This window comes from Ochotona princeps, chromosome 16 (assembly GCF_030435755.1).
Source record: "Ochotona princeps isolate mOchPri1 chromosome 16, mOchPri1.hap1, whole genome shotgun sequence".
Classification (NCBI taxonomy): Eukaryota; Metazoa; Chordata; class Mammalia; order Lagomorpha; family Ochotonidae; genus Ochotona; species Ochotona princeps.
In genome coordinates this window covers 45,759,336-45,774,944 of record NC_080847.1, presented here as the reverse complement: position 1 = coordinate 45,774,944, position 15,609 = coordinate 45,759,336, and the positions used below count along the sequence as shown (strand labels likewise).

The 15,609-nt window shown below is 48.1% G+C and overlaps 1 protein-coding gene across 1 annotated transcript in view; it reads right to left on the bottom strand.

Annotated features, from left to right (window-relative positions):
• The window catches only part of TDRD12 (tudor domain containing 12), an 85,842-nt gene that overhangs the window by 13,097 nt on the left and 57,136 nt on the right, over nucleotides 1-15,609 (bottom strand). Inside the window, exons 12-21 of the mRNA XM_058674613.1 lie at nucleotides 15,459-15,566; nucleotides 12,128-12,313; nucleotides 10,479-10,635; nucleotides 9,938-10,065; nucleotides 8,408-8,599; nucleotides 8,045-8,173; nucleotides 5,191-5,308; nucleotides 4,571-4,710; nucleotides 4,232-4,452; nucleotides 2,268-2,367 (exon numbers count right to left, since the gene is read on the bottom strand). Coding sequence (XP_058530596.1) covers nucleotides 2,268-2,367; nucleotides 4,232-4,452; nucleotides 4,571-4,710; nucleotides 5,191-5,308; nucleotides 8,045-8,173; nucleotides 8,408-8,599; nucleotides 9,938-10,065; nucleotides 10,479-10,635; nucleotides 12,128-12,313; nucleotides 15,459-15,566 — 1,479 coding nt within the window. The remainder of the gene's footprint in view (nucleotides 1-2,267; nucleotides 2,368-4,231; nucleotides 4,453-4,570; nucleotides 4,711-5,190; nucleotides 5,309-8,044; nucleotides 8,174-8,407; nucleotides 8,600-9,937; nucleotides 10,066-10,478; nucleotides 10,636-12,127; nucleotides 12,314-15,458; nucleotides 15,567-15,609) is intronic.

The following is a 15,609-nucleotide window of genomic DNA, read 5'->3' as shown; positions in this document are numbered from 1 at the left end:
TTTCCCCATCGTTACCAGGGACCTCGTCCTGCAGCAGCCTGCCAGGGACTTCCTGCCAGGGGCCTTGGCATTTGCTGGCTCCTGGGCTGAGACCCCCTTCCTCAGATCCTTCCACAGCTGAGTTCTTCCGGTTACTTAGGCTTGACTGCTGGCCGACACCTCTGCACAGAGACCTCCCTCCCTCCCCCTTCCAAGGGTCTCCTGCCCCAGAACACTCACACCAAGACTCTCCCAGCACGCCACTGCCTCTCATGCTCTCCACAGCACCTGCTGCTGGCTGCAGTCACCTCACCCACGTGTCCCTCGCTGACCATCTCCACAGCTCAGCAAACATCATGTCCCCAAGCTCAGCAAACATCATGTCCCCTAAGCCAGCAGTTCAGGGGAAGGCCCCATGGTAAGCCGGAGCATCCTCTAGCCCGCCCCTCCTCAGGCACTGTGCTCAGTTCTCCTTGCGGCTTAAACACAGTCATGCCCTGGGAACTTCTGGGAAAGGGAGGCTCCCCTGTGGAGAGAGGCCCGCCAGCTGTACCGCAGGCTTCAGCCCACCTGGTGCGGGCAGTCACTGAGCAGGAGGTGGCTTACGGATGAGGAAAACACCACAATGTAATGAGAAATTAACTGGTGTAACTTGAGTGCATACAGTGGCAGCAAAACAGTAAAAAAAAGATGCAGAAAAAAGCCACGGAGGAGGAAACACACTAAGGTGCTAGCAGTGATGGTTTGAAGAGGACGGTTATGGAGGGGAGTTCTCCAGCGCCAGGCCCCTAAGACCTAGGGCTCTGCATGTTAGGCTTAGCTCCTTAGCATGCCTGGGAGTAAACACAACCCAGCCCCACAAGCGGCTCTCGCGCGGCACTAGTACATCTGAGCACAAATTGACCTGGCAGAGGGAGGCGCCCAGAGAAGTCTGTGGGCTGAATGCCTGCACAGGGGTGAGCGATGGCCTCAACAGGGTGTGACCAACTCATCATCCTGGCAGCCTGGGACCTTCCAGCTCCATTACATGGGTCTCCAGACGCCAGGAAGCTCCTCAGCCATCCTCCCCCGGCTACCTTGATGTCACTCCCCCCCAGGACCTCGGCAGACAGTCAATTACACCCATTGTGGTTGCAGGATTCAAGGAAAGGACACAAAAATCAATCCTACTTAAAACAACATAACAATTGGAAAATAAACTTAAAGTAATAGCGGCAGGCACGGATGTCTGGCTCAGAGGCTAACAGGCCTGTTAGGAGGTCTACATCCGACTCCCACTACAGCTCCTATGGTTTCCTAAACGCAGACTTTGGGAGGCAGTAATGATGGCCCAGGTGCCCAGGGCCCTGGCAGCCATGCGGGAGACCTGGCCTGAATTCTAGGCTCCTGCCCTCAGCCACACATATGTGAGGAGAAAGGACTGTTTAAAACACAGTAAGAATGGGGAGGGGTGGGAGAACCCAAGTATCTATGTAACTGTGTCACATAATACAATGTAATTAATGAAGTTAAATAAAAAAAAAAAACACCACAAAAAAAAACAACAAAAAAAAACACAGTAAGAAAAAATAAATAATAAACCAGGTGAAATTCTGAGTACAGTTGACAAAAGCAGGAGCCGGCATTGCACAGTGGGTTAGATTGTAATGCTGGCATCCAAACAGGGCACTGATTTGTGTCCCAGATGCCCCACTTCTGATCCAGCTCTCTGTTAATGTGCCTGGGAAGGGAGGGGAGGGTGGCCCTGGGGCTTGGGCTCCCACATGCCACCACTCTTGTGGGAGACCAGACCTCCTGGCTGGGCCAGACTGCTGCAGCCACATGGAGGGCGAACCAGAGGACAGCAACCGTGTGTGTGTGTGTGTGTGCACTTGTAACTCTAAGAAATGGATTACAGTTTTTTTAACTGGTCCTATCATCTGAGGATCTAGTGAGGATGGTGCTGCCAAGAGGGCCCCAAGGTGGCGCACGGCATCCACAGCGAGAGGCACAGGTGCCCAAACCATGCAAGCACCTGTGAAGACGTTGAGCTGTCCCCCTGCTTGTGGGGGGGGCGTCCCTCTGGCCTCTGCCTTCTAGCTGTGTCTGTCTCTCACTGTGAGTTGTCTAGCCTCTTAGCCCACTCTAAGCTGCACTGGATGCAGCACCTATTGTAAGATCAACAACTGTACATTATCACTGACTACAAAAGTTGAGACTATATTGTAGTAGGACTACGGTACTTGCAAATAAAACACCTTCATTAAGATGCAGAGTAGTCAGTGAGAAAAAGTTTCTTCGAAACTTACTTTAATGTATCCAGACGTGGGCAGGGCTTGGTTGGATAATTCCCTGGGCATGTCTATTTCTGGATTAATGTGGTGTCGATCAGGACAAACCCTTTGGTCTCTGAGAAAAAGAGAACATTAGATTTTATAACCAGAAAAAAATTGTAATAAGTGTTGATAAGGATTAATTGCTGATAACAAAGTGTTCTTCAGAAAATTAACCTACAAGCGAATGCCTACTTCAAACACTTTAAAAGTAACCATATTAAATAGTTGATATAACGCTACCAATAATTGGGCCTGGTGCTATGATTTGGTGGCTAAATCCTTGCCTTGCATGCACCGGCGGGATCTCATATGGGCGCTGGTTTGTGTCCTGGCTGCTCCACTTCCCTTCCAGCCCCCTGCTTGTGCCCTAGAAAACAGCAGAGGATGGCCAAAGCCTTGGGACCCCGGACTCATATGGGAGACCTGGGAAAAGCTCCTGGCTTTGCATCAGCTCAACACTGGCTATTGTAGCCATTTGAGGAGTGAAGCAGCAGACAGAAGATCTCCATTTCTCTCCTTTTCTCTGTAAATCTGCCTTTCCAATAAAAATAAATAAATAAAAAATAACCCACTAGCAACAATCAAAAGGTTTCTAAGATTTAACACTGAATAAACTTAAAGGAAAGAGTTACATTATTTCTCTAGACATTCTTCTTAAAATAGTTATTTGCTTGAAAGGGGGAGAAAGAGAGACAGACAGACAGAGACAGAGATCATCATGTTGATTCACTTTCCAAGTGGTCACAGTAACAGCCAAGTCTAAGAACCTGAACTTCCTCTAGGTCACCCACATGGCCCTCACGCTCAGGTTCATCGCAGGGAGCCGGCTGAAAGGGAGAAGAACCAGGTGCTAGGCACTCCAGTACGGAATGCTGCTGTCAGAGGGAGAGCTCAACCCACTGTGCACAGCACTGGCCTCGTTAAACAAACAACACAGAGCATCAGGGGCCAAAAGCCAGCCCTGAACTGCCGACACACACAGCCGGCGTAGCGTGGGTCACAGACTCAACACCAGCTAAGATTAGCAAGCTTGCTGGAAGAAGATACAGGGGAATTTCTTTCAGGCCCTGAAACAGGCAAACACTTCCCAGGTGAGGACTCACAGACACCAACCTGGAGAGATTACGAAACAGTGGAAAGCTACGCCAGCCTGGGAGAAGACATTCTCAGTGTGTGCCCCAGAGAGAGGAGTTATAGAAAATCATCCCCATGAACTAGTAAGTATAAAATGAATGCCCCGATCTCCAAAACAGTCAATAACCTGAACAGGTGCCTCACAAAAAGGGATGAGCTGATGTCCCACAAGCAAGGAGAAGGCATCTGACATCACTAACCATCAGACAAATACGACTGAAGTCACAGAGGTGTGCCACTCCACCACAGGCACAGCAAGCCCAACTGCCATCCCAGCCATCATGATTATGACAGGTTAACCATTGGGACAAGGCAGATGGATGCCCAGCCCATGAACCTAGCAATCCACCCCTTAAGACACACACGAGAGGCAAATTCAAATTTCAACAAAAAGACAGGAATAACAATGCTTATAGGGGTTTCAAACACACCAGTCAGAAACTGGCAATAGTCCGCAGGCCTACCAGTAGGACAAGGGACACACACATTGTGACAGAGTCACAGAATGCAATGGTCAGTGACAAATTCTATCCAGCAAAATATAGAAACCCACGGTAACCCAGATGAATATTAGTGGCACCGGGTTTAGAGAAAGAAGCCAAGTGCAAAAGAGCATCTACTACCATTCCATTTATCTGGCATTCCCAGCAAATAAAACTGCTCCACGCTGACGGCTGCCCGGAGGGTGGCCACCGCTGGCGCCCCCTCAGCACAGGGAGGGCTCACACATCCGGCACACCTTCCACAGCTATGTACCTCATGGGCATGGGACACTTCACTTTTAAAACAGGACACTGGCTTACTTGCAAAATCCAAAAGCTTTCAGGCAGAGACAAAGCGGGCTTTGGGCCTTCTTATCCTCTTTGGCTTCCAGAACCCCTGCGGTGAACTCATACAGCTCCGATGGGACTTTGGCCTCTGCTCGCTCCAAGTAGCGCAGGACACCGATGGCATGGCTCGCGTTCCTCTCCGTGAGCAGCAGGACGGACTTGGTCCTTCTGTCTCCCTGTTCTGCGGGAGAACCCTTAACACCAGGGTGAACACAGGAGGGGGTCACCCATGCCAGTCTAAATGGAGAAATCTGTTGTTACACACAAAATGCCCACCCACAACACTCTGAAGATAATCAAAAGTAAGCAAACCTGTTCAGTCAGGCTATGAAAGTGTTCAGACATGCAGTACAGCCGGCCACCAAACACTTTCGGTGAGGAAGGGAAGCTGAAGTGAATCACACACGTGGCATCCGTGATGGCCAGGAGTGGGATGCAGTCGTCTGTCAGGGCTGGGGGACAAGATGCCAAGAGCAGCAGGTGAGTGGGGGCTCCAGGAACCACACCACTCCTCTGCAGGCACACTCCCTTCCCCTTGGCTTATTTGTTTGTTTAATGCCACAACCTGTAGCAATTAAACTCTAGAGAAAAGTGGTCTCCCTTCTACTTGAACTCGGCCTCTCTATACTGCACAGTCAGGCTACCTCTGTACATACCTGAGAGCCTCACAGATTAACCCATCTGACAGCGATCTTCAAGCCAGAACCCCAGGAAGAAGGTCTAGATTAAGGGTTTCTGAGAGTCCTTCGGGGGGAGGCACCTAGATCCACCTCCACATGAAACTTGTAGCAGAAGCTAATCTCTAGCTGACGATTAAAACTAGCAAGCTAGGAAAGAATGAGAACTCGAGATGAGGAATGTGAGCGCAGAGGCATTGAAGACCAGATTCCTCTGACCTCAGCCTTCTCTGAAGGAGCAGTTCACACACTTACCTAGAACAACCTGGGAGCCAGAACTCAGCTTCTTCTTCCACTGTTCCGAAACATTTTTCAAGTTAAAAATCGTTTCTTTATGCATTTTCAAGCAAAATATGGAACTGCTTTCTACTACCTGGATAAGAAACCAAAGGCGCCGGCTCAGACAGGAATGTGGCTGAAGCCAGTTACTCCATCAAGAATTCTCAGCCTAAGGCCTGGTGTTGTGGGAAAACACACGAAGCCACACCTGTGACTGCCAGCATCCCAAACAAGCACTGGATGAGTCCCAGCTGCTCTACTTCGGATCCAGCTCCCTGCTAACGCAACGGGACAAACAGCAGAACGTGGCGCAAACACGTGGACTCCAGCCACCAAGCTGGGAAGCTCAGGTGGAGTTCTGGGCTCTTGGCTGTCACAGCCACTTGGGAAGCGAACTAGCATTCCCCGCCTCTCTCTCTGTAATTCTGCCTCTCATATAAAAACAAAATAAATCTTACAAGAATCATCAACACAAGCCACTTTAAATTATCTGGGAGGCCACTACTTTCCTGATTTGGTCATTCTCAATGAGATGATTGCAAGCTTTAAAGAAATATTTTCCCGGGCCTGGCGGTGTGGCCTAGTGGCTAAGGTCCTCGCCTTGAACCCGCCGGGATCCCATGTGGGCGCCGGTTCTAATCCCAGCAGCTCCACTTCCCATCCAGCTCCCTGCTTGTGGCCTGGGAAGGCAGTCGAGGCCGGCCCAAAGCTTTGGGACCCTGCACCCGCGTGGGAGACCCGGAAGAGGTTCCAGGTTCCCGGCTTCGGATCAGCACAGCACCAGCCGTTGCGCTCACTTGGGGACTGAGTCATCGGACGGAAGATCTTCCTATCTCTCCTCTCTGTATATCTGGCTTTGTAATAAAAATAAATAAATCTTTTTTTTAATTAATTATTTTGCATTATGTGACAGTTTCATAGGCTCTGGGAATCCCCCCACCCCTCCCCACGCCCCTCCCCCCTGGTGGATTCCTCCACCTTGGTGCAGTATTACAGTTCAAATTCAATCAAGATTCTTTCCTTGCAAACATATACCAAGCATAGAGTCCAGCTACTTATTGTCCAGATGGGTTGAACAGTTTCTTGGGGAGACCATAAAATAAATAAATCTTTAAAAAAAAAAAAAAAGAAATATTTTCCCAACTCTACAACTTTTATCTAAAATAAAAACATGCCCAAAGTAAATATTTTGTCAAGCTATTTTCACTCATTTTTTAACAAATTTGCTTATTCATATTGGAAAGTCAGATATATAGACAGGAGGAGAGACAGAAAGATCTTCCATCCATTGATTCACTCCCCAAGTGGCTGCAAAGCCCAGACCTGCAGCGATCTGAAACCAGGAGCCAGGAGCTTCTTCCAGGTCTCCCACACGGGTGCAGGGTCCTAAGGTTTTAGGCCATCCTTCACTGTTTTCCCAGGCCACAGGCCGGGAGCTGGATAGGAAGCAGAGCCGCTGGAACATGAACCAATGCCCCTATGGGATCCTGGTGGTTGCAAGGCGAGGACTTCAGCCACTAAGCTACTACACCAAGGCTCTATTTTCATCCTTCTTAAGTCATACATGTATATGTACATCAGTACGCCGCAGAAAGTATGTACACACACACCTCGGATACACGGTACTTTTTGTTAACAAGCACTTTTTTTTGAGGGCAGAGACTGAAAGTGCTGCCATCTGCTGGGTTACGCTCCAGAAGCCCATAGCTGGGAGCCCAGGAATGCAACCCAGGGGGTTATCTAGAACTGACCACCACTGACTCCCAAGGTGCAGCAGTAGGAAGCCAGAGCCAGGACTTGAACCCAGGCATCCCATTCAGCAGCTTAACCTCTAGGTCCAACGCTCACTCCGAGGGCTTTCAAACGACTATAGGAAGGCAGACCACTGACTCCCTCTACTTGCCTTGTTTCTACATTTTAGCATTACTGTGGAAAAAATTAGAACAAACTGAGTAACGCTTAAGCCAATTTCTTTTTTTTTTTTTCTAATCACACACTGTCTTCACCTGTTATCTTCTCAATCCTCTTAAAGCAAGGCAACACAAAATGTTACCCTTTAAAAAAATGTTTATATTGGGAAGGCCGTTTTACAGAGAGAAGGAGAGACAGAGAGCAAGATCTTCCATTCGCTGGTTCACTCTGCAAGTGGCTGCAACTTCCAGAGTTGAGCTGTTTATGAACCAGGAGCCTCTGCCCAGTCCCCCGCACAGGTGCAGGATCCCAAGGCTTTGGGGTTGCCCTCTATTGCTTTTCCAGGCCACAAACGGGGAGCTGGATGGGAAGTGGAGCAGCCGTGACACAAACCAGTGCCGCACATGGGATTCTGGCACATTCAAGGCAAGGATTTAGCCACTGAGCCATTGCCCCAAGCCCTAGCATTTCTTCGTGAATGATATCCTCTGCTGGCCATCATAAAAGCAGCAGCACTGCTACCCAGCCCACCATGGCTACCCCAGCCCACCCAGCCCACCAGCGCTGCCCCAGCCCACCATCGCTGCCCCAGCCCACCACCGCTACCCCAGCCCACCACCGCTACCCCAGCCCACCACCGCTACCCCAGCCCACCATCGCTGCCCCAGCCCACCACCGCCACCTTGGGGGATGGGACGAGGCGGGAGATGCTGCTGCAGTGCAAGGCTAGTCACACGGCCATGCGGCTGCCCAAACGCCGGCCTCTGGTCAGCAGAGCCCACCTCCTCTGCAGATGCGTGTTAAACTTGTGAACCTGATTTCCCCGTTGTGCATTCAGCTCCTCTAGTCATGTTCTGATGACTCAAGATTCCACAAGAGTCTGGACAATGAGAACGCTCTAACATGTGGCGGGGCTCACCTTACATACGATGTCTGCTTCAGCCACCGAGCAGGTGAAGATCAAGGTCTTCTGTGTCTGGCTTGGAATGAAATCCAGAACCTGGAGGAGAGTGGAGGTTTTTTCACTCTCCAGGCAAAGATGCACTACCTGGTAACAAAATACACAAACAGCATCAATGTGGAAACCTTCAGAGTGTTTTGCTTTCCGCTTTTTAAGAAGTTAATTCTGATTCTCACAGGAAACAATGTATTGGAAATTGACATAATTCACACACAATCGCAGATTTATTTATTAAATCAAGTATAATGGTTTAGTATCCACCCACCTAACGAAGGTGGGTGCTGAGTCCTCCAACCCCGCCGCTTCCCCAGGGCACAGCACCTGCTGGACGTTGCCATAGAGAGCAGCCTCCTCCATGGCTGTGATCACAATGTAGGGGTCATTCAGGAACTCTCGGATTAAGTGCTCGATATGTTTGTTCCAACGAACTCCAACTGCAATGATCTGATGCGGCGCAGACTCTCTCTCTTCAACATCAATGTTTTTTTTAAAGTTATCTAATACAGCAAACATCTACAAAGATCAGGATCACATTGTTACGTCCCATTTCAGAAGAGAACATGACATTTTATGACACAACTGAAAAGGTGAGGGATTTAACATTTTCTATCCGCAAAGTGGGGAATGTCTTTCCAAAAATCCAAGTGAAGGATACAGCTAAAAGGGAGAAAATTTGAAGTCAATAAACATTCAAAAACTCCATGGTAATCAAAATTTTGGAGCACAGACAAAATTTTGGTAAACATGTGGCAAGGGATTAGGTGTTCACTTAGTAACTTCTAAAAACTGGTTACAAAGATGATCAGATCCACAGAAGGAAATGAACAAGCAATTTATAGGGGAAGAGATATAAGTGAGCAAAATGAATGAATGTCCAACTTAACAAGTCATCAGGCAAATGTTGAGCCAGCTAAGGAAACAGGTCCCTCTGTTTACTAATTAGAAAGAAACCCGAGCTGGCCCAGTCCACTCTGGGGCAAATGAGTGCAGGGAGCAGGGGTGGTGAGCCAGTGGGAGTGTGGATCGGTCTATACTTCCACAAGCAAATGTGAATATCCTGTAATACATGCAATAAGCACAGGCAATACCCCCAGACTTCAGTTTTCTAAATAAGAACATTAGACTTGAGTAGTTCAAGAGCTCTGCAGAGACCCACAAAATCAGGATGTAGCAAAGGTCGGAGACTTGAACCTAGAGCACTCTCCCCACCTGAGGCACCGCTCTTTGTCTTTAAGTTATTGTGCCACCAGCAAATGCCTTACAAGAATTCAGAGCCTTTGATCTGCTAATCCCCTGCCTAGGAACTGATCCTCAGGAAAACAGGTGGAAAAATAAAGATGTCTGTGTGAACACACACAGTCAAACCAGCTTAAGGTTCCAAAAGCATGATAATCTTAAACTCAGTTATGCCACACCCGTATGATTCAGTACCATACAGCTAATAAAAGTCATGCTGTAGAACAGAAACAACATGACATTGTTAACTGAAAAACGCAAGCTATAAAACTATACCTGAAATTGTTCTTGACAGAGACTATATGTAGCAATAAAAATAGAAATTAAAAAAAGAAATACTTCAATAGTTAAGATGATTACCTCTGAACGTGAGATTACGAATGGTGGGGCTTTTCCTAAGTGATCTCTATTCCTCAAACTATCTAAAATAAAAGTTATTGCTTCCAGAAAGAAGAAATTTTCCTGATCACCACTGAGAACTTTAACATGGGAAAGGAAATTCCAGAACATTTACATTCACTCTTCTTAATGACAGAAGTCAACCCGAGGCTTTCCCAGTCCCGAGTCCTCCCAGCCTTGAGGGCCTCCTGCCGACGGGATGCCCCCCACCCGTACCTGCTCCTTGGCTTCCGAGAACAGCACTTCCACCTCATCCAGAACCAGGTGGCAGAGCCTGAGGAACAGCAAGCTTTGGTATGTGAGCAGCCTCAGGAGGCTCTGTGGGGTTGTAACAATCACCTCACCTGCATTGTAAGACAAAGAAACACAGACTTAAAATTCCAGATGTTCCACCATTTCTCTAACATTTCCTTTACCAATCCTCGCCCCCTCCTTTTTTTTTTTTTCCTAGAAGCAGTTTCTTGATTCAGCTAGTGAAGGCAGCCCCTGCCCACCGAAGCTCCTTCCCGCTCGTGTCTGATCCGGTGCCTGGGCTCCACAGGCTGCGTGCTCTGCAGGGCCAGAAGGGCTTAGCCCACACTGTGTGGTCGGCATCCCGCATGCTCTATGTGCTAGAAAACCTGCTGACGGATGAATGAACGCATGTTGCTGGCACAGTGATACCACTATGAGGCATCAATACCCACATCACCACACGGCCAGGCCGGGAACCTCCGCCGCCTGCGGGGAAACCCAACAGCTTGGAAAGGATGCTTACACCCCCTGGGGAGCTTCATATTTTTGGCTTCATCTTTGTGAAGTCCGATTGTTAACAGCATGGGATGAAGAGGCCTTGAGGACATGCTATAGTCTTCTAATAAGTCAAAAATAAGTTGGGCCTTTTTCCACCCAGGGCACACGATGACTGCAAGAGGCTGCAAAGACAAGCAAATTCAGGTAACTGGACATTGATTAGTAATCATAGCACATGAAAAACATCAAGAATGTCTCCCTAACTTTTGGCTACCATCCTCATCATATAGGTAAACAAAATTCATTATTTTTTAAGACTGATTTTCCTAGTGCTTAACTGAGTCCTTGATTCATTCCAGAGCAAAGCCCATTGTTACCTCATTTCACAGTTGGGAAGTCTGAAGCACAGGGGGAAAGTCGGTTATCGCAGGCCGCTAGGCTACCACCGGGTGGCAACAGAACTGGAGTCCAGGGAGTCTGGCTCTGCACTCTGCACTCTCAGTGCCCTTGACAAAGGCCTTCACAAAGGCTAATACCCCTTCCTAAGAAGACCACCTTCCAAATGCGGCCCTCCACCAGCCTCCAGGCATCTCCTGAAGAAGGGGCCCCGTCTGCCGAACACCCCTCTGGGCACAGGCTGACCGCTGATGGAAGACAAGACACGGCTGAGCGCCAGCTTCCAGGTAAATGTCTTGTCAGGAGGGTGACCTTGCCCACAAGGAGCAGGACCCGACATACCTTTCCGCCTTAACCCAGCAACATCTCACCAGCAGGGCTCAGCTGCCAACTAATGTGGGGGCCAGAAATTTTTGCATTTCTGGTGGTTGCCTGACAGCAGCGGATATCACCTGGGATATTCACATGCTGTGTCAGAGTGGCTGGTTCAAGTCCCTGCTCTACTTCTGACTCTGGCTTCCCACTAGTGCACACCCAGGAAGGCAGCATGTGACTACTTAGATACTTGGGTCCCTGCCACCCAAGTGAAAGATTAGGATTGAATTTCAAGACCTTGGTTTTGGCCTGGCTCAGTACTGGCTGTCACAGGTATCTGGGTAGTGAACCAGTGATGTACGACTTCTATTTGCCGCTCTTTCTCTCCTAATAAAAATATCTTTAATTATTCACTTGATTCAACTGATACATAATATGAAGCAGATGTCCAAAGGGAAGTCATTAAACTACAGGGCATAATTAAAAAATAAACTATTACATGGTATTTTCTGTCTACAACTTGAAGTGTAGTGTAGTGTTTTCTTTCTGCAGTTTTTTCATTTACGATGGATGAGCCGCAGAACTATTTGTGCTGTACCTTTTATGCCACAATTTTGTCCCCATGAGCCAGTACTCAGTGAAGCAGCTGTCAACCCATCATTTGGTTCTCAGTTTCTCTCCTTCCTATCATCTATATTATTGTCTGATTCTCGGATGTGCCAATTATAAAAAATGGAGGGTGCTGTAATTTAAAATGTGCAACTTAAATTGACGACTTAAATTCTACTTCTACCTCTTGTCAGTTGCTGTGAATTTACCCCAGTAACTTTTTATGAGCTTAATTTTCTCATCTATAAATGGTCAAAACTAAATAATTTTACTGGCACTTCACCAAAGGATAGGTGTTACAATTTAAGACACTTAATCCGCTTTGTTGTGAAATAAAACTGTCCTTCAACTCACTCCGCTTCTGCTTGGCAGTGACTTGTAGCAGCTCCCTGTTTGCAAAATCGTAAGCATTGGTGGGAGGTACAGCAGAGGGTCATTTCCACATTGAGAGATGACCACCACATCACAGCCTCGTGCTATGGGAGGCCATGAGTAGGATTCTGTGTGGCTGGGTCCAGGGTACTTGTTTCTCTGAAGAGCCTAGAAAACAACAAAACCCCAATCCACAACAAGGTAAAGTAAAACCAACAGATTTCCAGTAATCACTACAGAATGCTGAACTCGGTCAGTCTCCCTGAGGCTTTTCTCAGCACCAAATGGCTGCTATAGTAGTTTCAAACGCCCTCAGTCAACGGCAACTCAAAAACGCCAAAGGAAAATTCGAGTAAGTTTCTAATTGCACCATGTTCTGATCAGTGTGATGAAATCTTGTGGTGTCCCTCTTGTCCTTTCTGGACACGTGACTCGATCACACGTCCAGCACATCCACACTGTACATGTTGCCTCTCGGCAGGCACCGTGGTTTTCAGATCGACTGTCAAGGCATCACAGTGCTTTCCAGTGAACCCTTTTTAAAATGAATGATGATCCCAAATCCAAGAAAGGAAACTTCTTGACTGAAGAAACAACAACAAACAAAAAAGCAAATTGTATGCTGAGGATGCAAAGAATAAATCTTGTGAGAAATTGTGAGGCAGGGAAAGGCACCACGGGCTGGCTCTGGCGCTGCCTCTCACACTGCAGGTGCTGTGACATGTACTAAGACGGCACGAACCACAGGGCTTGGCACCACTCAAGGCTTCAGGTATCCAGCACGGGGCTTGGAATGCATTCTCCCAGGGATACAGAGTAGGGAGAACTACTGTGTAAGACTCCTGCTTTTGCTGGAGCCCAAATCAAAATGGCCCAATTGTCTGGTTCACTGATACCTGCTCAAAGCACACAGGGACATCACTGTGGCTTTTCCTCCTTATCTTCCTAAGAAGCAGCCAGTTCACCTGCCTGACTTACAAAGCTTTTTAAAAACAACTTCTACTTCACTTATTTCCTCTGTAACCACCATTAAAACCCAAGTGCTCCAACGCAGTCCTCAGCTGCGGGACATGATCTCCCAAGAAGGCCGTGTTCATCGGTGCCATTTCTGTGATGTCCTCCTTTCCCAAGTCCCGAAGCCATGGTCATCACGGCTGTTCACTTTGCACCCGGCATCTGGCTATCACCCTGGGAGCTCCATTTTTGGATTATGCCTTTGTCCATTCTGTTGGGCTTTCACTCTGCCCTCACCCCTCACCGTGGGATTGAGGAAGGGCCTCTGTCCTGGAAGCAACCTCTCATCAGAGCGTTCAAGGCTGAGACTCCATGGAGACATCTGAGGCCATCCCAACTGCTGACCAAATGAACGGGATGTTTCTTCTTCTAGAAGCTCCCATCACTTCTCAGGCACTTGGGTGTAGCTGTCTCACAGCCGTCTGCATGTCCGGTGCCACTTGTTTGTCAGCGGTGCTGGACAGTGTCGGATTGCGGCACGCTGTTACCTTGCAGGCTCAAGGCAGCTTATCCTCAGAGGACTGCCGGCCCCTTTCCTGCACTCTCTAGAAATCCCACTTTCAGACTTTATTCTTTTAGTAATAATACAGTTCCTTTTTAAAATTTCATTTTTGGTGATGTTTACATAGTTGAGAAGGATGTATGCCCATGGGGACATTAGGATGGGAACACTAGAGGATTAGGGGAAAGTATATGGGACCACTGTTTCCAATTTTCTTTTTCTTCTGCCTGTATCTGTGGAATGGGGGAGAGAAGGGGAGAAGCCACACCCAGCATCTTAACTGCATCAGTACCCGGGGACAGAGGACAGCCACTAGATGTCATTTCATAGCCCCTGATGTGGAGCATGCTCCAAGGGTTCTGCTCAAGTGGCTTCAATACTTTTGAAGTGCTGTTTATTTCGTTGCTCCAAGGAGGAGGAAAGCCTTCCAACATTCATTGGCTGATACAGTCCACCTTAGAGCCTCATCACCCAGATGCTTGCTATCAAAGCATAGCTGGGAGAGCTGTCCAATTTGTTCTGCCCTCCTTCCTCTGCTACGGTACTAGACATCCTCTGCAGGTACCAATGGACTGCCATATCCTCCACGTGCATCTGGGCATGCCATCTACTACATTGTCGCCAAAAACTGAGGAGGCCCAGTTCTGATACTTGCACTCCACGGTCAGACCACAGATCCTTCAATTCTCCCCATGGTCGGAGTTCTGTTCATGAACCGGAGTGGTTCAGTTGGGGGTGCAGGGTCCCCAAAGAAACCTCATCTGAGATTTTCTCCCCTTCTCTCTCCAGGTCCCCCCCCCACACCACCATATTACATGAAATTATTTTCATATCTATCTTTGCCTTTTGGGTTCTAATTTACATATCCCAAATCTATTGCTGTTTTTAGAAGTTTCTGTAATCTCTTGGGTTTCCAAGTTTTTCCCATTTTCTCACCATTCCTTTTCTTCACAGCACCCTGTCATGCTAACTGGATGCAAGAACTTCTCTTCTTTCGGATGATACTCTCACTTTCCCACATTTCCCATTGCTTGCACTGTCTGTTTCCTTCAGATCCTGGTTTGGTCTGTTTTATTTGTGCACGTGAAGGCTTTCTTCTGTTCTACTGCAGAAGACAACACTAAAATCTGATGAGAAGCTTGGTGGGTGGGAGTTTCCCAGCACTGAAGCAAGATGGGTTACTTGACGAATTCCAGGCTGTGTCCCCTGTAGGCCACATCTAGGGTCATCGCGCTGCCCCAGAACAGGCCACCAATCTCCTTCCTGAGAATACCAACTAGCTGTGCATGTTCAGCAAACAAGGTAGGACGTTCATTTCCTCACCTGCCTCACTTCTCCCACGGTCATCAGCCACCATGCATCAGCAGCTTTCTGTCTTCTGAAGACCTGAAGACATCTATGTCTGCTAAATACTTATCTTTGCATCTATCCAGCCTTGTGGTTTATCTGTTTCTCTAAACATGTTTTGGACCTTTTTTTTTTTTAAATTTGGATTTACCATCAGTTGAAGACCACCACAGAAAGTGAGTGGGTGACACCTGTTACTGGCTGCTCCTCAGAACCCCCTTTCAGACGCACACTTCAAAGCGGGTTCCAGATCACTTAACAGTCACATACGGCTTCTGCTAAAGCAACTGCTCATTAGAGTAAAGCCTGGGCTGCAGAGTAAATGAGAAGTTAGTAGCAAAAGCTCAAAAGAGAATTTCAAAGTCAAGAAGCTCTCAGAAGTGTCTGTTAGAAACCCAAGCACCGAAACAGGACAGCACCACTCCAGGAGCCAGGCAAGAACATGCTCACCTTCTTCAGGTTGGCTGAGAGTGGGGACGTATCAATGGTTAGACAGGGCTCAATCCTGCTCCGCAGCACCGCGACGGGGGGCCAAACATGCGACTTCAACTTCTGCAACTAAGCGGACACAGGCATCACACAACCAGTGCCTCCCCTGTGC